The sequence below is a fragment of the Chenopodium album genome, chromosome 11 (genome assembly GCF_948465745.1).
Source record: "Chenopodium album chromosome 11, dcCheAlbu1.1, whole genome shotgun sequence".
NCBI classification, from domain to species: domain Eukaryota; kingdom Viridiplantae; phylum Streptophyta; class Magnoliopsida; order Caryophyllales; family Amaranthaceae; genus Chenopodium; species Chenopodium album.
The window spans coordinates 4,512,327-4,535,369 of NC_137844.1; the positions used below are offsets into that span (position 1 = coordinate 4,512,327).

General features: G+C 31.4%; 1 protein-coding gene and 1 long non-coding RNA gene across 2 annotated transcripts; both read right to left on the reverse strand.

Moving 5' to 3' along the window:
• Positions 1–1,093: 1,093 nt before the first annotated feature.
• On the reverse strand, positions 1,094–3,423 carry LOC145568306 (uncharacterized). Its single transcript, XM_081627739.1, has 3 exons — positions 3,175–3,423; positions 2,917–3,046; positions 1,094–2,445 (listed from the first exon to the last, which is right to left on the reverse strand). Exons 1-3 carry the CDS (start codon positions 3,305–3,307, stop codon positions 1,635–1,637), a joined length of 1,074 nt encoding a protein of 357 aa, XP_081483865.1. The 5' UTR covers positions 3,308–3,423; the 3' UTR covers positions 1,094–1,634.
• A 13,623-nt stretch (positions 3,424–17,046) lies between these two features.
• LOC145568308 (uncharacterized) lies at positions 17,047–22,060 on the reverse strand. Its single transcript, XR_014095805.1, has 5 exons — positions 21,873–22,060; positions 21,365–21,490; positions 20,157–20,327; positions 19,980–20,048; positions 17,047–17,580 (listed from the first exon to the last, which is right to left on the reverse strand). It is a non-coding gene; the product is annotated as an uncharacterized LOC145568308 (long non-coding RNA).
• Positions 22,061–23,043: the final 983 nt, after the last annotated feature.

A 23,043-nucleotide genomic window follows, 5' to 3' on the forward strand; every position in this document is an offset into this window, starting at 1 on the left:
TTTCTATCCTTTTTTCATTAACTGTATATACAGAAATACACCATCAATTCAATTTCACTTTTAGGGTTGATTTTATTTATCAACACTATGACACAACCCCTCTATATTCCCCACTCCGCCTACACCGGGATTAAGCGAAGGTGATTTTTTTTTAGAAGGTTTTGATTGCTCATTATCTTTTTGAGGTTGTCATTTGACTTTTGCATTACCTTATTTATAAATCATTATTACCATTACGAGTCTTATAAGAAAAAGTGTCTCTCTTATTATGCACTCAATCGTTTTTATATGCCTTTTTTTTTTTTTTTTTTTTTTTTTTTTAAAACAAGTTGTGATTACCAATAATGTAAATGAGAAACAAAATTATGTCAATTAATATCAAAAACATCAATTAATGACCTTAAAGATTATTAGAAATGAATAAAAATCAATGATAGATGAGAAGTTAGAGCTATTTTCTATATCTTTTTTTTTTTTTGGAAGAAAATTCTATATCTATTTAATAATTTGTTAAATATTTTAATACTCCCTCCGTCCCTATTGATAGTCACTTTTGGGCAATGTTCACAGGAATTAATAAACATGAATAAGAAGTAGCAAAAGTACATTGAAAAAGTAAATTTACATTGGGCATGCAAAAAAATAGAGAGATAAAGTAATTAAAGTACATGGGAAAGCAAAATTTACATGGGAAAGTTAAATTTGCACAAATATTTTTGCAAGGAGAGAATTTTGGTAAAAAATTAATATTAATGGTACTTGAAAAAAGCAAATGTAATTAACATTTTGGGGCACCAAAAATGAAATAAATGACTATCAAATAAGAACAGAGGGAGTACTTAAAAAAGAAAAGAAGTGAAAGTACATGAGTACTGGATGATTCAAAATCACCAATTCCTCAACAGTTAATTGTGTGAGACATAGACATATATGGACCACAAAATGGCTTGTTAAGTTGTTACACTCAATTTAAGACTTGTTAAGTTGTTACACATTTTTTTGGGTGGCAAAGAATTATATTTACATGGGCCACAAAATTATTTTCACTCAAAATATCAGTTTTTTACATTAGAAAAAAAATCATAAAAAAACACTGTTATATTCACCATATTTCCCACTGAAAAGAATGCAGAAATAAATCAATCAATCACAATAATACCTTGAGACTACCACTAATTAAAATTGTCAAAATCCAAAAAATTAAAAATGACCCATCAAACTGACAAAGAAATAAAGAAAGAATAACAAAATGATTAACCACACAAAAATAAAAAAATCATCACAATCTTTTTTTTTTTCATCCCTAATTTTTCTATGAGTACTGTATATTCTACAAGTGGTATACTTGTTGCACACCAACTGAAGCTCTATTTACCTATGCTATAGGTAAGCGCGAGGTTCCATTCCAAAACCAATTGATCGAATAAAAATAAGAGGTTAAGACCCATTAAGGTCGACATGGGATCAACATACCGCTTTTTTTTTTTTTTAATTGCGTGTGCCCATATAGTCCCCGTCGAACTGAAATGGGCAGCCCAAGCGCATAACCGGAAAGCAAGGCTGATCAAGTGTAACAGAATGACATGACAAACGAAATGATCGTTAGTAGCAGCAGTAAGTTAATTAGTTCACTTTCATGAAATCTGCTGTAAGAAATAATCAAGGTTTCCTGCAGCTGTTGTCACTAAATCTTCAGGCATCGAAAGTGACTTCAGTGGATCTTCCTCCCATGGACTTGTTTGATCATGACTAACTGCTTCCATTTTTATCAACCCACCAAAATTAACAGGAAACTGGAAAATTTCTGACTGATCAAACTTGTTCTGCTGATCATTAGTACTGTTTTCCCATGAAAATCTTGCACTGTTATCAGAATTAGTCATGATGTTATTGTTATTGTTTGAACTGCTACTGGAACACTCTTTTCCTTCATTGAATACAACAGATTCTGACCCCAAATTCTCGGTCTCCAAATTTTCATTGAAGCAGCTCTGCTGCAGCATATACTGCTGCTGCGACTGTGACTGCGACTGTAATTGCGACTCAATCATCGGCCTAAGCAGACTCAGATAATTCTGAGACGACGAACTAAGAAAAGCTGCAGGTTGTAATAGACTGAATTGGGAGTTTAATGAAGAGGAGAATGAACTACTGATAACTGTTGCGCTTGCGCTTGTGTTTGTGTTTGTTACTTCTGCAGTGTTGCAGAAAGGGTAGGATTGTTCCATCTTGACAGCTCGCGCGATTTTCTGGTTTTCAGCTGTGTTTCTGAAGCCATTGCTGCTGGTGCTGATGTTGTTACTGGATTGCATTTGAGTCGAAATAGGCTCGTGTGTTTGTGGGTCGATCCCTTGCTTCATTAGCTTCTTCTTTAGACATGAGTTCCAAAAGTTTTTGATCTCATTATCTGTTCTTCCAGGCAATTGTGATGCTATTTGAGCCCACCTGTACAACAATTTCATCAACAAATAATTTCACAATTTAGTTTGATGGAATAAGTTTGAGTTTCTTTTACTATTTAATGACTAGAATCAATGAATACCCATTTCTTTCTTATGATAATAATCATGATGTCCAATAATTCCATACTCAATAATCTATTGCTACTTTTTAAATTATTACACTCTTTCTTCGTCCAGAATTAGTTTTCATTTTGATAGTGTATGTAATTAGACTAGAGTAATGTGACAATTGAACTCGTACGGAAGAAGTATGTATGTACTCGTATGTAATTTAATTATTTAGGTGAGAAAATGTACCATCTTTCTCCGGAGTAGTTCAAATTACACTGTTAACACGACAATTCAGTACGGACTAAAGGAGTAATATGCCTATTATACCTTTTAAAGAAAGAAAAGAAATTTGTAGATAAAATTTCATGATAAAATAAGGAAAATTATACAAAAAGAAACATACCTATTTCCTAGAATTTGATGAAGGTTAAGAATAAGATCTTCTTCCTCTTGTGAAAACATTCCTCTCTTAAGATCTGGTCTCAAGTAATTAATCCATCTCAACCTACAACTCTTTCCACACCTTTGTAAACCTGGAAAAATTTACATTATGAAAAAAAAATTCATATGTTATAATCCCACCCTAAATACAATATTTCAAAAAAAACAAAAAAAAAAAGACAGATAATATTTGTCGCAGATTTAGGATATATTTTTGTACCAGCAAGCTTAGGGACAGAACTCCAGCAACCGACGCCGAAACGAGTAATGTGATTGTAAAGCTTCTCATCTTCTTCAGGAGACCATAACCCTTTCTTCAACTTTTGTTTTGCACAACAAGAATGGCGCCCCATACTTTGCGTGTGTGTTTTTTTTTTCTTTTTTCTTTTTGGGTGTTTAATATATAAATTTGTGTGAATAATAATAGGATATAATTAATAGAAATGTTTGGTTTTTTAAGAGTAAAAATGTTTGATGAAAGAGGAAGTTATAGAGATAGTGATAAGCTAGCTGCTGCTCGTACGGTAGTGAGTTAGCAAGAGATCAAACTCATATATAGTACTTCTATATTTATCATCAATCACTATTAATAGAAAGTAAATATTATTACTTTATTATTATTATTATTCTTTCTAATTAATGTTTTCTTATAAAATTAAAATTAATCATACTTAGAATTCAAGTTATGGGTAAGAGAGAGAGAGAGAGAGATGTGATGCAATCAAGTGGTTTTTACGCAAGTAAATGCTCTGCTTTATTTTTTTAATATATTGAAATTATGGATTGAAATTTAAGAAATCTCATTTATTTTTCTTGTTAATTAATTAAATAAATAGAGATAGATGATGATACTAATTAAAAAGGTATAATTGTAAATGAGAAGAAGTGTGTAAACGTGTTAAGTAAAATAATTAGCTTAGGAGTAGGAATACAGTGATCATTTAGACATCTCACGTAGCTGTGGTATGGTCCACAATATGATGCATATATGTTTGAAGATGTGATGTTAGTTTAGTTTCATACTTTGTATCTAATTATTTATTAATTTCGATTGTAATATGTATGGACTAATATAATGGAGTGTTTTTAAAGAATAATGGAGTTTGAAAATATACAATGGTTAGTCATTTTGATTTTAAAAACATGTCATTTATTTTATTGTATACTAGGTTAGTCCCGTGCGATGCACGGTTTATCAAAAATATATAATGATGAATATACTGTATAAAGGACCAATGCAAACAACTACTCATTTAAAAAGAAAAAAAAAAACTATTCAATTTTTTTTTATTTTTTTTATTTTATTTAAAACCATTAAGAGAAAATTCGTCTAAAACCATTGCTAATGTTGAGCACCACGTTGATGACCATGTGTGTTTAATTAATTTAACTTGAGTCATTTGACCAAAATTATGAGTAGTTAAGCATATCAACCTAGGGTATGAACACCATACACATTATTTCCACTATCATAATGAAAAGAGAAGAAGGATCATTAGAAAAATATCAACATTTAGCACATAATTAATATTAACTAAAAATATCAACATTTAGCACATAATTAATATTAACTATTACTGTGTAACATGTACCTGAACAGAGTTGAAATACAGAATAATCTATAGAATGGAAAGACATGAGAAATTAAAATGCTTTTTGCGTAATATAATATCATAAAAAAGCGACACATGTACAAATTTGAAAAAGGATAATGTCAGCGGTTTCTATTTTAGTTATAGTTATAGATATGTAATGAATTCGTAAAATCTACATTGGTGTGAATAAAACTAATTAAGATGATATGGAATATATAAGAGAACAATTTTTCGTAAAATAGCATTCTCTTTAAATAAATTTTTCGTTTAGTTTTCTTGACCTGGGTTAACTTATGGAGATTGATTAGTTAGAAGTAATGTAGTAATTCCATAGGAATTTAAAAGTGAATATACGGCAACTAATATATCTACGTAGATAGGCATGACCTAATCCGATCCAAAAGCTTTTGAGCGGACTTTGGTTTCGCGTCCGATCTAGCCTAGCTATGAGGAAAATTTTCAGGTTTTGGAATATTTTTTAGGCCTGGAAATTTGAAGATAATGAAAAGGTACATCATGATTAAAAATAATTTTCTATTAATTCGCAAACTACATACTTCTATTATATTTTCCATTTATCTCTTTTGATTAAATGATTTGTTTAATAAAATTAATATACTTCATTTATTAATCTAGCTAATACTCCGTATATAGTTTGTTCAGATAGTTCACGAAGTTGTGACATTTGAGAACATTAATAAATGTTGTGCCTCTTTTTGTGATGTGTTATTATTGATGAATAAAAAATAATGATACTTAAAACATACATACTTCGATAGTAGTTTCATATAAACATTAAATGTCTTTTTAAAATTAAATTACATGTTTACTATTATCAATTGACTTTCACTGAAACTCGATGATCACATGTATTCCGTTGTGGGATCGGTATAGTTAATACTTCGTATATAATTTAGCTTATTATATACCTATTTTTGACTCTTATAGGCAACTCCTTGGTTGTAATACATATCACTTTCCAAATAAAATGATATAAAGAAATTTAAGACTTTTTATTGTAGGCTGGAAACTTATTGAATTATAGAGTTTGATTAGTCAAATTGTGTGGTTAATAAAAGACCCATATTAATTAAAATGAACAATACTGTAGATTAATATAATGTAGTCTTTATGCTATGTTTGTTGATGAGGGTTTAAACTTTTCATGGCTTTGAATTATTCCGCATACAATATTGGATTCATATCTGTATGGACCCTACTACTCTTATACTTAGTGTCGGCTGATTCTTGTAATATGCTTTGTATTTGACTCCAATTTTCTAATTTTTATTCCTTGAATTATACAAATACGTACATGCATTTCGTTAACATTTCTTGCTGTCAACCTAATCATTATAAAGACATGTCTTTTTTTAGGGTTAATGGCTTAATGTCAGCTAATTAACATCAATAATCTTTACTAATAATCATTGCCGAAGCTTAATTAATCACCTTATTAGTGCAAGTTTGAGTGATCTATAGAAACCGACAAGACATTATTGCTAAATTAATTAGATATTCATAATCTTGATTAGAGGGGGTAGGGATTGCTAATTATTACGAGTAAATTACTATACAATTATATAGATAAATACACTTATTGTATACACGGCCTACTATAATGTGTAATAGTGTTTAAAATAGCCCGCAATTTGGGCCTTAAGTTATCAATCCCATTTATACTCTACTTAAAAACAGTAGTCAATTAGTTTTCTGTTGAGGTGGACCAGGACAGGTGTATGCTTTAAGATGTTTATTATCTCTCTTCTTAGCTCTTACTCCTAATTATCACTACTTGTTTGACTACTTGCATTTTATGTACAGTAATTAGTACTTGCTTACATTTATATGCCTTCTAAAGTACTTCTATCGTTTCATCGATTGTACTTCTCTAAAGGCTAAACAATTGACGGTAGAACAAAATAAATTGTGACAATCATCCACGAAAGATCGATCAGATTCAATTAATTATTCCCAAAAATTGTGGAAAGACGGATATTCTGTACATGCATCGTGTAACACATTGAAGAGTACGTACATACAACTAAGGTTACAACTCATATATCTAGTATCTAGCGTGTATAAGACTTACGAGTAAATGTTTGATTGTTGTTAGATAGCTAGTAATACGGAGTTTGATTAACTGAAATAGTTGTACGTGTTGAAAACCATTATATATACATAGTGGTTTCAATCAATAATAAATGAACACATTAGAAATTTTGCTAGTTTCATTGACAATAAGATGAAATCCAAAAATTTTGATTTCTTAATCGAACTGAATCTCGTACATGCCCACTTATCATTGGACAATGCAATATTACAAATAATGTGATAATTTTATAATAATTAAAGCATTAAACGCATCATATCCCTAGCGAAAATTTGTATTATGGTCGCAAATATTGGCATATTTATTCATTAATAAAAAGTTGAAATATATGAAGGGTATAGCGAATATAATAAAAGATTTTAAGCTGTCACAATTTTAAAACATTATTTTTTTTTCTCAATTAAAAAAATAATTAAGATGTCACATTAGAGACTTTTCCAAGAGATTTCTTTGCCAATTTGATTGTGACCCTTTGTGACAACATATATGCATCATACATGCAAATGTAGGGTATTCTCCAATATTTGCAAAATTATATACTTTTATACTATTTTATAAAATAATTACATGAAATAAAATACTAATTATAATACTTTGTACTATACTTATATTATAAACAAAAATGAGTGTAATATTAAGAATGTTTTTTTTTTCGTATTAATTATGTAGAATTGTGTATTTGAGAGACGAAGATTAGGTGGGTCTTGGGTGAGGATTAGACGGGTCTTTGGTGGGGATGGATATCCAAGTGGGAGGTGAGGTAGGGATGATTTTGGAGTTGTACCCACCGGGGCAGGGATGGGGGTGAATATTAGACCCGCCGCAGGGATGGGGATGGGAATGAGGATGAAAATGTTAGGTGGGGATGGGAAGGCCAACATCCGCCCCGCCCCACCCATTGACATCCCTATGCATCATGCATTCATGCATGCAAATGTAGAGTATTCTCTGATATGTTAAAGAGTAGGTATATAGTATACTAGCTCAAAACGCGAAGGGTTCTCTTCAACTTAATTTCAGTTCAGTTCAACTCCTAATTTCCTTCTCTCATAAACAATTCATTTCAGCTCTATTCAGTTCAGTTCATCAGCTCAGTAAATCAGAACAAGTCCTTAATCGAGACAGGTGATGGTTCAAGCCCGCTCTTTAATTTCATTCCTATATCATGAGGACCTATAGTAACTATATTACTCATATAAATTTAAGGATCGTGTGTTTTATCCTCCCATTGTATGTTAAGGAATGATTTTGGATGAAACCTCCTATCAAATTTAAAGTGGATAATTATAATTTTCCTCCTCCTCAACGACTTAGATTAAGAGAGAAAATAACTCAACATAAATGTATTTTGTGTTTACAATCATAATAGTGTTAGTTACTTAACATTAATGAATAATAATGATAATTCTCTCTTAACGCAAGCAAATACGGATAAATTACGCATACTATCTACTAAACCATACATTATGAAAAATATACAAAATCATACGAAATGAAATGAATGAGCTATTTTCTCTTTTTTCTTGGAAGTACTGCTGGAATTCAATGATTGGAGAATAAAAACACCAGAAATAATATTAGAAACTAGAAAGATCATAATGTTCAAGGTAACCGACAGATACACGTATGTATGATTGGATGGAACATTAATTGAATGCAAAATAAAGAAAAATATAATAAGCAAGTTAAATTAATTATCTTTGGATTGAAAATACAAAGCCAGCTAAACCTTTCCAGATAGGCAGATACATACGAACGGACAAATCAAATTATAATTTGTTTTTCATGGCCCCAATCAAATTATTATTTGCTACTTTTTTTTGGTATTTAACTTAGTTGTAATTGTAATTATAAGTAGTACTGCTTACTCTATAAATAGTTATCGTAAAGTTTGCATTTTGTCACCTCGTTACTACTTGTATTATTTATGTTTGTAACAAGTGCAAAAAATTATACATTAAATGACGTTAAAAAAAAAATAAATAAATAAAAAGAAGTTAATTTGTGGTAGCTCTTTAATAATGTGTTAGCTATGTCAACTGATCTACATACAAGTAAGAAGAAGATTTGTACATAGATTTTGATGAAAATTAAATAGACTACAAAATTATGCTAGGTTAAAATAAGGAGGCCATAGGTTCATATATTACTTCTCCAAACATATTCGAATTAGGCACCATGTAAATTAGTCTAAGCTAAAATAATCTAAAGCTCGGCGGCAAAATAGAATTCGAGGTGCATGCTATGGGAATCAGTTGAAGTGACATACTAATTTATGCCATATTTTAACAATTTTAAAAATTTACTCAGATGTGACCTATTCGTGTGTCGACCAGAAACCTATTTAATTAATAAATAAAATTAAATGATTGGTAATAATTAAGCTGTCATATTTGATTAGATCATCAAATAATCTTCAACAATAATTCATACTTATGAATAGGGACAATAATATAAAGATTTCACTTTTTCATTTTCATCATGTCAAAATTACAACAATAATCCGCTTAATCCATATCCAAGACATATCATAAATAGTATCGCGCGGTGTCGAGTTCCCTTCAACAAGCTTGATTGTTGTCACATGCATGGACCAAAATGAGAGTTTAAGCTCATGACCATCAAACGTGCACGCCTCCTACGTACGTACATACATAAAATAGATGGTAAATATAAAATAGATCCAAGAAATATAAATAATGTGTTGTCCGACATAATCTGATCACACGCACGGTTGGACGTGGAACCCAAATTAAATTATATAAGAGCTGCTCTCAATATAATGCAAGCTAAGTCTCATTCACCAATTGACCACCTTCTTTAATGGTACACATGCATATACTCCCCGACAACATGTAGCCCATCTCTAATGCTTCTATTCAATTACTATTACTATTACTATTACTATTGTATGAATTTATGTGACCTCATATATATGTTATATATTTGTGTAGGGACGATATGCATGCATGTTGTGGTGCTAGAGCTTCTTATGTTCACAAAATTTAGACAAATTATTAATTTAATGGTGTGGCCTTAGCTAATTTGATTATAGGAACTTTGAATTAGATTGGTTGATGTAATAAAATTTTGATGGATTGACCTTTTTGCTTGATGTATATAGGACTTGTAGTAGGGACTAGGAAGGAAACTATTATTTATTAGGCTAGTTGTAGGTTACGTTCTTTTTTAGGTGAAATTCGAGAATGTGAGCTTAATAAATAATGATTTGATAAAACTTGTTATGTACAATCTATTCGATCTCTCCTATGAGATGCGGGACGACAACAATTTTACTAAAACACATGAGAAATTCAAAATAAAGGTAGAAATTAATTAGATAAATTAAGGTCAATCTTCAAGCAACAAATCTAGAGGCCGCATGATAGCATCCTTAGGGTTATAATCTTCATTCTTCAAGAAGAATGATCTAAATAAATTCGATCACCGCCCTTGTACAACTTAAAACATTAAGTTTACCTAAAATGAGTGATCAATGTGAAAAAAAAAATCTGTAGAAGTAATTGACGGGGTTATCATTCATGGGGTCAACTAGGTAGCTAGCAAAAATAAAATGAAATAAAATAAACGATGTGTCTATTTTTAATACGCAGTATCAACTTTTCAAAAATTTTACTACATAATAAAAATTATACAAGTATTCAAATGTTTGTTATTCAAAGACGATGTGCATTGATGTTAAACATGTCTGAGCCGCACATTATAAACCTAATCAAAGTATCAAATTGTCAAAATACAGTGTAATAAAGTTGAAAAAGTATACCATGATGTATATACGACTATCAATTGGCCGGAAAAAATCCGTTCATCAAATAGCCGGAAAAAAAATCCAGTGGCCAATTGGCCGGGAATACATACATACAGAGTACATACAATTGCTCCTTGTTCTCATACAAAATTCCATCTATGGTCTTATATGAGTAGCTTGGTACGTATATATCCAGAGTAACTTGTTAAATCAAATAATTGTGGATGATGTTCATTCTAATTAACGTGTGTGTTGCAACATTTTCAAAATTGAAGAGGTCATTTTAGTGTTTTCTAATTTAATTCTGGGTCATCGTGATTCATGTGACTCATTAATCATTACTGCGTTATCATGAAATACGAGTATAACAAATTGTAATTTTCTAATAAAAAAAATGTTGTCCAAAAAAATGTAGTAATTAAATTTGTAAGTTTATGTGGAAAATTCTTTATTTTGCAACAATGTCAACAGTTCAAAACGTTATTTTTTATTTTTTTATTTTTTTATTTTTTTTATTTTATTTTTTTTATCCTTCAGTCTACCATTATTTATTGCGACAATTCAATAATTTTGCTACTTACGTAGTACTCCATAATCCGTATAAGCTAATACATACAAAAAGAGCAAGGGTATGTACATGAGAAAACTTATGATTATCCATGGTAAGTCAAAAAAAGATTTAGACATATTGTGATGTGGACAAAAGGTATTAGATACTGCTAATATATACGAAGTATATTGACTTCTATATATATATAACACTATCTAAGTTTTATATAGTTTATATCAATTGGTTAAATTAATCAAGATCCTTTTGTTGTTGTTGTTGTTGTTGTTGTTGGGGCGGCTGATGTAAGGATAATTAATAAAGAACAATTAATTGAAAACACACAAGATACATGTTTTAGTGTTTTACTAATAATGTGTTAGTTGTTACTTTCACATGCTGGTAAGAGAAATTTTTTATTGAGCCTAAGACATACATATTACAAAAATTATGATATATACGTGAAATTAAAAACACAGCTACACACGAAGTTTTTATAGATTTGTCAAAACATAATATATCGTCGATTGTGTTAGGTTGCCGGTGAACCCTCCTCAAGGGGCCACTTTGCATGCACCCAATAATTCACAAACTAGTCCATCTCGACCACCAAAACCTTGTGTTTTGGTGAAAAAAAAGGGGCTAAATCACATTACATCAAAGCATTGATGGCCTAGTTCAAATAATGGAGATGTAGACTTGTACCGTCTTGCATGAAAAAAATCAAGAAATTGGTTTTCTACGTACGTATATTAATTGATTAGCCATGTAAGATAGAACAAACTACAAAGTTGTGGTCCTTTTCATAAAAGTCTTGATCAACCAACGATATGTATTCCTTTTCAAGCGATGATGAAAAATTGACAATTGAAAGTAAAAAAGTTTTTCCATAATCGACCTTTATTTTGTTTTTAGGGTCTTTCTATCATTCTTTTCTATGCCTCCCCCTTGAAAAGAATGATTAGATTATTTGCCTTGTTTTCCTGTCTCTATACTAAAAAAACGTGGACCAAATTAGAGAAGGAATTTTTATTTTCTTACTTAGTACTTCTTTCGTCTTCAAATAACACGGCAAAATTAATTTGTCCTTTTTCCAAAAAATAAATAAAAATCGAAATATGGCATGACATCTTTACTAATTAATAAGCAACAATTTTAAAAACAATCATTTAACTAGAATCATATCGAATGCTAATTGAAAGAATTTCACACGCATCAACATATAAAATTAGTAGATTAGACACTTTCACGATAGTGAGGGCTGTGCAATGAGTAAGCTAGGGATCATCACTCTTAAAGTGTCTCTAATGAATCCTCACCAATTTTAAGATTGATAGGTACAATGCTCGCCATTATACCAATTTTAGCTTGGTAATATAATTGTAGATTATTTTGATTTTGGTTCGATCTAATCAAACATAAGTTAATGCATGTATAATACTCCCTCCGTCCCTTAATACAAAGCCTCGCTCTTTCGAACATTTATTACTCACATAATAAAGAGAAAGAGGCTTTGTATGTGCTAAAATAGCCAGATATCTTGTTACTTTAGTTATTAGGTGACAAATTGGGTCGAAAATGATTGATGTAACTTCATCATGTTTAAGTTGGGTTTTGGGTCACTAACTAAACTCAGGTAAAATCATGTTTAGTCGTGTCAACAAAATACAGGAATTCTTAGAAAATTAGTACTTGTAGTTGATCATCAAAGATTATCAACTTTATATATGAGTAAAACTTTAGAAATTATGATTTATAAATTTGAACCGTCTAACATAAAATGTGATGGGCTATTATTTAAAAACGAGGAATATCATTATCCATTAAGATCATGTCTATATGAAGAGAATAAAACACCCCCAAAAAGGTGTGTGTATACATTTTACCTCAAGTAAAATATGCTGCCGACGGTCAAAATAATTATTCACTCATATGCCGACGATGATGAATTTCTTAATGAGGAAATAAAAAGTTTGTGACGGTAAATCCAAAATTCATGATAATAAAATTAAGGTCACTTTATGCTTTAGGCTAGCAATGATTAATTATCATTTGCTTAAGATATTAATAACATAACTTTTAATTTTGGTTCTAGAAAGCTATTAACCTTTAATTTCTCTTCAACCAGACTATTCTAGTGGGCTGCATCTTGTCACATAATTACAGTACTTAACTTCAAAGAGGGATAATTACCTAAAAATTCAACCCTTTTGTTAAAGTTATGATTCTTAATTTCTATTAATATTCCTCATCATATAATAATATATGGTCCCCTTTTTTATAAAATTTTCTCATTTAATTAGCCAATCCAATTTCATTTTTATAAGTCAAAAGCTGTAATTAGAGTGCCTTGAGAAATAAAAACCTTCTATGTCTAATCACATAATTTTTAGCTAAGGCCATCCTATCAACTGTATATATAATATGTAACACCTTCATTTTAATCCCTTGATTTTTATTTTCATTTTTAGGTGATATGACACCATTAACAAAAGTACAAAACTAATTAATATCTTTTTAAGTAATACATAATTTAGGTCCACTTGTCACATGCAATTTGAGTATATATTTTGAATCTAATTATTTATGATAAAAACAAATCATGACGACAAAACATTGCAGTTAAATCAAAATGGGTTTGTGTTTAATTTGTAGGTTTTTTTTTTTTTTTTTTTTTTTTTTTTTTTCTTTTTCTGTAAAATTACAATTATTTTTGTGAAAAGTCTTAGATGCCAATATAAAAATAGAGTTTATAAGGAAGCAACAAATGAAATCAATCTACATTAAATAAAAACCCTAATAATTTCCTAAAACTCTACTCCATATCATTTTCTAATGATATGATACAATTAAGTATCTAAATGGTTCCCATGGTAAGAGCCCTAAGGAATGGGTTTGTAGAAATGTAGAATGCTAAATACAATGTTACGTACGTTTGGAGGAGTAATGGCTAGCTTGAACAGAGCACAACGGTACGGCATTGGCATTATACTCGCTAATTAATAAGGCTTACCATACTAGCTAATTTAATCAAACATATTACATGTGACATAGGCTATAAACGTGTCATTATTTATGAGTAGTTAACAAGTCGAGTTTAAATATAGTTTTAATTAGATTAGTTGATTAAAGTATGAAAAAGGTGGTATGTAAAATTTTTAATCTTGAAATTTTATCTGCGTCATTTGCTATTTGTAATTCTCTAACAACGAAAGTTGTTGGTGTTGTTTAGAGGGAGCACTACACTCAACATGCACTCAATTAATTGTTTGAGGACTACATATCTGAAATAGCGTTTTGACTCTTTTAAGTAGCTAAATACTGTAGTTTTTTCAAAGTTATTACTTTCACTTCACCTAATATAATTACCTTAAGATGTTAAACTTGAGAATTGATGACAGAGAAACAAACTGGGAATTTATAATCTTTTTAATATTAATTTTCTACAGTTTACATGTCAATTCACATGCAGAGCAAACAATAAATTAACATACAACTAGCATTTGTCAAAACCTAATTAGGATAGAGAATGCTAAGGTACATAATCCATATATTATATGGACTGAAAAAAGTTTATTTTTTTCTTCCTTTTTCCTTGGATGAGACACAGAAATATTATTACAGCATATTTTAACAACAGGAATATAATATCACAAATAGAAATAACCTCTTTATAACGTATCGCAACCTAACAAGTCACTTATACCAGGATTACTAGCTAGCTTATATAGTACGAGTAGCTATGTGTTAAACCTTTTTGTTATCGACATATGTCCTACATCGAAGATAGAGGAGATACACCTTATAACTTAAATGATTTACGTACTCTTATTATCATTAATTGATTTTATTTAGTATGGGATTTTCTTCGGTGTAGACCTAATTAAGTATAGTAATATAATACTGGTAATAATTTAGTGATTTTTGAGAGGGGGAAATTTGTGTATGAGTATGACGACACATGTCTGTATTCCCCGCGACTAATGCTAGCATAATGACAACCGCCATATTGTTACCTCAAGTAAAGCACGTTAGTAATTATGAAACAAACTGTTAATTTTTGTTTTCTTTTGATATGAGTAATTATGATACTAAAGTTAAAACACAAATATTATAATTAACTTCACATGGAAATGATTTGACCTTAGATTCAAGTCAATAATAAATTAATAGTGGTGATGCTTTGTCAATCATAATTATTTTAATTATAATGTTAAACATAATATGACCAACTTAAACTTATAAAGTAAAAAAAAAAAAAAAAAAAAAAAAAAAAAAAAAAAAAGTGGTGTTTCTTGTCTCCCTCACCTATCAATCTCCTTCTTTCTCTCCTACAATTTGGAGATCAAATCATATAATTAAGAAAATAATGCAAATACTTGAGATGTTCAAGTGCTCCACTAATAAGTTTGTCTTTTGATTGGAAGGTGTACGTTTTTTAATTCACAATCATTTTTAAGGATTTCCTTCTATTTTTTTATTTAGTTAGTCTAGATGTTGTAGTAATTATAAAATCATTTCATTCATTTGGATAATAGTCAAAATAAGCTCATTGCCTATAGATCTATACGGAGTACAAATTATAATGTACATGTGGAATATATAATTATCATAAGAACAAGGACAAATAATCTTATATACAGACTTTATAATTTGGTGTATGTATTCTTATTTTAAATTTTAGACGTGTCAATATGCATGCATGTTATAAAGTTTTGGTTACATTTATTGTATGCAATTAAACATTTGTTGGACATTAAGTTCATTTGACATCAAGCTTATGTCATCATAATATCATTTGTATGATGTTATCTTCTGTTGGTATAGGCGTATAGCTTTCAAAATTTTCTAGTAATTCTACTAGTATGAAAATTAAAGAAAAGAGTTTACAATCTTACAATCAAATGTTCTAGTAACTCTACTAGTATGAAAATTAAAGAAAAGAGTCTACAATCTTACAATCTAATGTTCTAGTAATTCTACTATACTAGTATGAAAATTAAAGAAAAGAGTCTACAATCTTACAATCAAATGTTCTAGTAATTCTACTAGTATGAAAATTAAAGAAAAGAGTCTACAATCTTATAATCAAATGTTCTAGTAATTCTAATAGTATGAAAATTAAAGAAAATAGTCTACAATCTTACAATCAGATAGAGTCGTAAGACAAATTATGTTAGATGGGATTTGATCATAGTCTTTACTGCTTGACCTAATATTTTAAAAACTAAACTAGTTGACATTCACTATCGAGAAAAAAATATACGAGTATATAGATTTACAGAACTCTACATACACATCCGGATTTTGCTACTTGTAACATAATCTCAAAGGTTTTTCTCTACAACAGCCTATAGAATTATAGATAGAAGTCAGAGAAATTAATTGAGTTTTTGATTTTATGAATAGGCAAGTGGGACCTTTTACTGGGCTACCCATTATAGGCCCAGGCCCAAAATAATGATAAATGGCCCACACAAGAAGAAAGGTAGGAGAAAAGAGAGGAATCTCCCCCTAATAAGTGCTGCTAGTTAAAAATTGGTACTGATTAGTGTAGGACCCACAATCTTGTGATTAAACCAATTGAACATCATTTTCACATTTTTGTGAATTTGAGTGCATTCAGAATTCTCTGAAGTTGACAGCCCTACTACCCTGCATCAATTTATCTTCAAACAATTTAGGGGATCGAATTATAGTTGATTGATTGTACGAAGTGCATTTCCTCTTAAGTTAAAATGGTTAATATGGTGAGATATAGAGGTGCACAACTGCACCAAGCCGAAAATTCATGTCACGTGTCAAGGTAGAACTTAAAGTTGGTACTAGGTGAACCTGCCAGCATGAAGGTGGCTCGACACGACCCACGACCCACAGCCAAGCTTAGACGAGCAGCACATAGAATGATGACCCCCAATTCGACATCTGAAAACTACACTGCTGAATTTTCTCCTTTTCATACCGTCTACTCCTTTTCAAGATCTAATAATTTGTAGCGTGAAATGTTAATTTATGCATATTACTTTGTATGAACTTGTTAGTTACAGTACCAGAATGCAAACTCCTCATTAGCATTTCCAAGTAACTGATAATGTAACATTTTTGAAGAGCGAAATAATACATGGAGTACAATTGTAAAAGCTGGTTCCATAGACAGTAATGGGAATAAAAGAGTTGTTAAACTTTAATGTAGTTAGTTGATAAGTACATATACTAATACTAACATTTGATCACTAATAGGCAGCTAACAAACAACAGAGGTGCTGTATGACAGCATTATCATACAAGTTAACGTGTCGTGTAAAAGAATACAACATAGCTCAGTCATACAACAGAAACGCAGTAGTAATATCCCTTTTAAAGCCTGCACAAGGCAACAACCAGCTTCTTACCATTGAGCTTCGCCAGTTCAACTTCAGGAGCCACAAATGCCAATTCCCTGACAAATCACCTCTTTTCCGGACTTGAATAACTCGGTTTACACATATAAACCACCACTATGCTTTACATGCAAAGAACACATTCAAATCATCCGTTCTATCATCTTTCAACAGCGATCTGGTAAATACAAGAAAGAACTAAACTGAAGGCCAACTCCAAACCTGAACAAATAAGCTGAATTAAAGCGTTTCTGTGTTTGCATCTTTTCAAGGACAAAGAAACCCCTTGATGGGTGTACACTAGAATTATATTAGTAATTTACACAAATCAACTCAAAGGTTAATAGTATTCCAATGTTTGGGAAGTAATCAAACATGCTAATACAGCTTATTTTATCTGTGAAATAATTCTCTTAGGATTATAATACTGCAGACTTGCAGAGTGCAGACAACAACCTCGTCAGTATTCAAAATCACTAGATTTTAGCCAAATTCTTCTCAGGTAAGGAGGAATAGCACTTTTACTACTGCAATTCAACAAACATATAAAACAAGTACAAACAAGGAAAGGCTAGGGGGAATTGGATTGATTTCTACTACATTGCATATTCCCATCATAAGACAATTTATGTTTAAGAAAAGAAGAAATTGTAGGTGGACTTCAACTTAAGATTCAAAATGATTCATTACATCCTTTGTAAGTTTGTATGTAAAATCTTGGGAAACCACAGAATGAGGCTTGTGAAATTCCCCTAACATCATTTGTGTCCAGAAATAGACTAATATTTTTTTAGAAGTTGGACTCTTTCAAAAAACTTAGAAAGAAAAACAAGTGCAGCAACATCCACAAAACATAAAAAAAAAAAAGCAGGCATTGTCACATAAACAACCTGCCAATTGCATACTTTCACTCTGAAAACTGCTTCCTAGGTGTGGGCTCTGTCTGAGATATGACATAGGAATCATCCTAAGTCACCTGCTTTAAAAGTTACGAGGGGCAATCTTCTGGGCTGCCAGGACCCAGGAGTTTAAACAACAGCAATAACCTGCCCAGGTCAGAAAGGACTACTAGATTAAATAGACCACTTCACCATCGCTGAAAACACCAGATCAACAAATCATAGCAATTCCTCTCAAACTTCAAGACCATGTTTCGTTCATGCACTGGCCACTGTTCATTTCCAACAGCGACCACATTGTCACAAGGGTATGTGATTTAACTTAGGAATACAATCTAGCATGTCAGCTTAGGACATCATAGATGCTTTTTCAACCAAGGGTACATGACAAAATCATGTCTAAATTTTAAACTGCGGGGATAAGGTTGCTTATGTCTAAGCCAGGCCAAATCCTTACAGTAAGTGGAAGACAACTTTTGTCAGGGCCAATAATCCATGAACTTTCCTTGGAGAATTTTCAAGGGAAGTAGCTTCAAGCTATGTTACACCAAAAGGTAGGACATCTTGATTTTTTTTTTTTATTTCCTTTTTGAAAGAGCCAAATTCACAACTGTTTTCTCTCTCACACACACACACACACACACACATCTAAAACAACCTTTTTCAATATAAGATAAGTTCATATGCTCTTGGCGCTATTATCTTAAACCTATCTTCTTCCATATGCATCTGCCAATCACCATCTAGAAAATATCTCAACCTGCCATTTCACACCTCACCCTTTAATCAAAGTACAAGGCTAGCTCCATTGTATCATTGTTCGGTTGTTCATGCATAAGTCCATGCTTTGACACCTTTTCTGCTAGAGCATCTGCCAAGTCATTTACTTCTGAGTTTGTTCTACAGAAACCTCAATTCCAGGGCCACTCCACAATGTCACCCATGCTACAACATTATAAAACTAGACAGTACATGAGTCTTTTCTTCCCCTTTCTGTTCTGGAAAAAAAAACAGCTCACTTCCCCCCCCCCCCCCCCCCCCAAAAAAAAAAAAAAAACACTGATTCCAACAGGACAGCGTATCTCAGTTTTTTTTTAAGGTGGTTATTATGCCTTTGGATATATGGGAGGTCTTCATACGAATGACCAACCCTTCGACCATAAAACCAATAGACTATTTAGGTGGCCATGTTCCACAAAGAGGAACACAATTTCTACTAATTTATAACTAGAACTCCCAATTTTCTTTTTAAACAAGATGTGCATACTTTTCCTTCCCTTTATGGCTTTACTTACTCTTTTCTTAATTGAATTTGATACCACAAAAGCCAAGTGAAATTTGCAAATTAACGCTGAATTCAAAACTAAGGCCTTGTTCTCCAGAATCTCCACACCTAATTGAAATAAGTTTAACCAAGACAATGTTTAGTTAAGTAGTATTACAATTAAGTTGGTGTCAAAAAAAAAAAAAAAAAAATTACAATTAAGTTCAGCAAGTAAAATAAATTTAAGCAAATATAAGACAAGTTTGACAAAAAATAAGCTATGTTAAGCAAAAGGAAAGTAAAGGAAAAAATTTCAGCAGAAATAACTTTAAAAAAAATGAGTTAAATTCAACAAAAGTAAACAGAGGAAACAATCCAAATGAGAGGAACTTCAAATTTATTAATTGGAAGCTTAATCTAATAAATGTCAGATCATATTGGTAAATGATTTTTTCTACCTCTCCATGCATGGTCATTCTCTTTGAACCCCAGATTCAAAATAACACATTTGCTTTCTCTTCCATTCACTGATTCACAGAGTAGGAAAACATAGCATGAAATTCATACAGTAGACCCATATTCAACTCCTATTAAGCAACAATCTATACTTGAACTCTTAGAGAACAGATGTATACCTGATGGTTCTTCTAATCATACAAATGATATTCAGTACTCTGAAAATTACATCATGAGGAAGTACCACGTTGATTCCAATTTGCATGTAGCAACAACCATTTTCCTCTCCTCTGTTGAAGAGCTGATCGAATAATACTTGTGTGTTGTGTCACATTGATGCAGTCACCAAACTGAGCTTCCAACAGAACCAAAGAAATTGTAATTCCCATTGATAAAGCCAATTCAGATACAGGAGCACCAAACTCTTAAAAAGAATGGCATTGAGAAAAGTAATAAAGTATTTTCCAACTCAGTACAGTAGTACACAAAGGAGGATATGAAAATCTAACAGAAGATAACTATATCGTATTTACACTAAACGCTGATATCCTATAGAAGGCATTGAGATATCCATGGATGTGTACTATATGGCCTGCCAATTTTATTCCTCTTAATATATACATTTAACAAGAACAAAATACAAGACATAATTTTCACCTATATCATCTTATTTTCCTTTCACCAACATTTCATAAAAGTCTAAAAAAACATAGTTTAATCAATTTTCACCTTTTGTTTTCTATAGATTTCAAGGGATTTTCGCTCTTCAGTCCGTTTGCTATACAAGTAATGCCTTATATTTTGATAGTATCTCATTAATTCGGCACACAGATGTCTCTACAAGGATCCTCACTACCCTAGCACTTGTTCTCTACTTATGAACATAAGCAATAATAATTAGGGTTTCCATTAGGTGAGAATACTACTTAAGAGTTAAGACAAATCAAACAAGGCTGCATCATTGAGCTGTAAGTTTATTGAACCTTTTATCGAGCACCAGATGAAGTACAGAAGAATATTTAAACCTCATACTTGCAGGCTATATGGCTGAACAAACTAAGTTACTTTACATACCTGCTTTAATCCAACTAAAGTTAAACTATCGGTTCTCAGACTTCTCAGAACACCAGAACATGGTATAGCAATCGAACATTTCAATTTTAACCATAAGACAAACAAACTACTTAATAATAGCAAGATTTGATCATTCAATTCAAGACTGAACCCAAATGATATCCAATAGACTAAAAGGTGTAAATCAGAACAATTAGATTCCCCATGATCTCTTAATCATCAATGCTGAAGTGGTGTCTATTAACTTTAAGACGAAAAACGTACTACTTGACGTAAAGCTGATCAAACAATGTGTTCAGGTTAGGCCACTCACCTCAAATTGACCAGCATGTTCGGGCCGTGACAAGTGCTTTATGCAAGATGTGCATTGCATCCATTCCAACAGCAAGATATAGACTAATAATCTCATACCAGTCCTTAACATCAAGCTACATTTTTGCTGATAAAATGACAAATTCATCTTATTTTCAGACAAAAATCACCAATAATTTCTCAAAAACCCGGTAATTATCACAAATTCATTGACAGGCTGATACAACTTTGTAATTAAGTGATCTTAGTACACAAACATTCTTCAATACCATCCAATTCAAAAATTAGGATTTTTCTTTCAATTTGACTGATATATTCATGAATAATTACACTAGTCGAATTGAATTATTTCCATAAAGCTTTCTATTTTGTAAATGCTAAGCAAATTACATCACAAACTGTACAATTTTTCAGAAAAATATATAAATAAAAGCAAACACACCTATCAATAAATTATATATATACTTTTCAGATTCGCGATGATAATCATTTGAGCAGATAACAATTACCTGAAAATTCTTCAGTAAATGAAGAATTGTTCCTCTGTGAATCGAGCGAGCAAGGTAAGGCGGTAATGAACTCCCATTCAAACTGTTCTGATTGCTTGTGCGGGCGAAGTATTATTCACTGTTCATAGGTATAATCGCAATTAGGGATGGCAACGGGTCGGACATCAGCCTGAGAATTTCACCATACACCCAGGTGTACACTGAGTTTTGAGAAATTGAGCTATTTAGGCCTTTGTAATCCACAGTCAAATCCACGATCCATTAGAGTTGAAGTCAGACAATTCATCAGAGTCAGGCAGTAGGATCCAACTCCAACCCTCCTTCAACTCGAAGTCAGATTATTTTAACTTAGTTGGACTAGAACTATTTTAACGTAGTCAGAATCAGATTACTTTTTTCTTAGACTCGAAGCGATTTTTTTTCCTCAAATCGCGGCGGAGTAGGGTCGGATCCGGAGGGATAATCCCACTAGAAATAGTGGTTAGGGACAAGTATTTTAATTTAGAGGATTTGTTTGTGGTATTTAATTTTTACCCATAGATAAATAAAGGGACAAGTATGTTTATCAAGAAGAGAAACCAGGGTTTCCTTATCTCTATTCATCTTAAAAATTTGTGCAATACCCCTATATTGAAATACAAGTATCAGGAAATAAATGAAGTGTTTGCGTTTGCAACGGTCTTTATAAGCAAAAACGAACACTCGAGAGACCCAAAGCTATTACTAGGGGTGAAAGTTCGGTATTCGGTTTGGATTATACCCCAAACCGAATCCAAACTGAATTATTTCAGTTTCGGATTTTTGAAACCGAATCCAAACCGAATTTGGATTCAATCCAATCCAATCCAAACCGAAATAATTCGGTTTTGGATATTGAATCCAAACCGAACCGATTTTCTTTGGGCTTTTTTTTTGGGCCTTAAATTCTGGGCTGTTGTTGGACAAATAGTTTTGGGCCTTTTAAAGACCTAATTTTTGTACCTGTTCCTGAACAAAACATAAATTTTAAGAAAAAGCTTCCACCACCATAATGTCATGAATTACAACACTTAAGTCTGTAAGCATACCAAATTTAGGAAACAACATAATAAAAAAAAAAGTTTGTCCTGCCAGAATAAAATTACAGACAGTCAGACACAACAATAGTCTTAAAAATAAAATGACAGTCCCT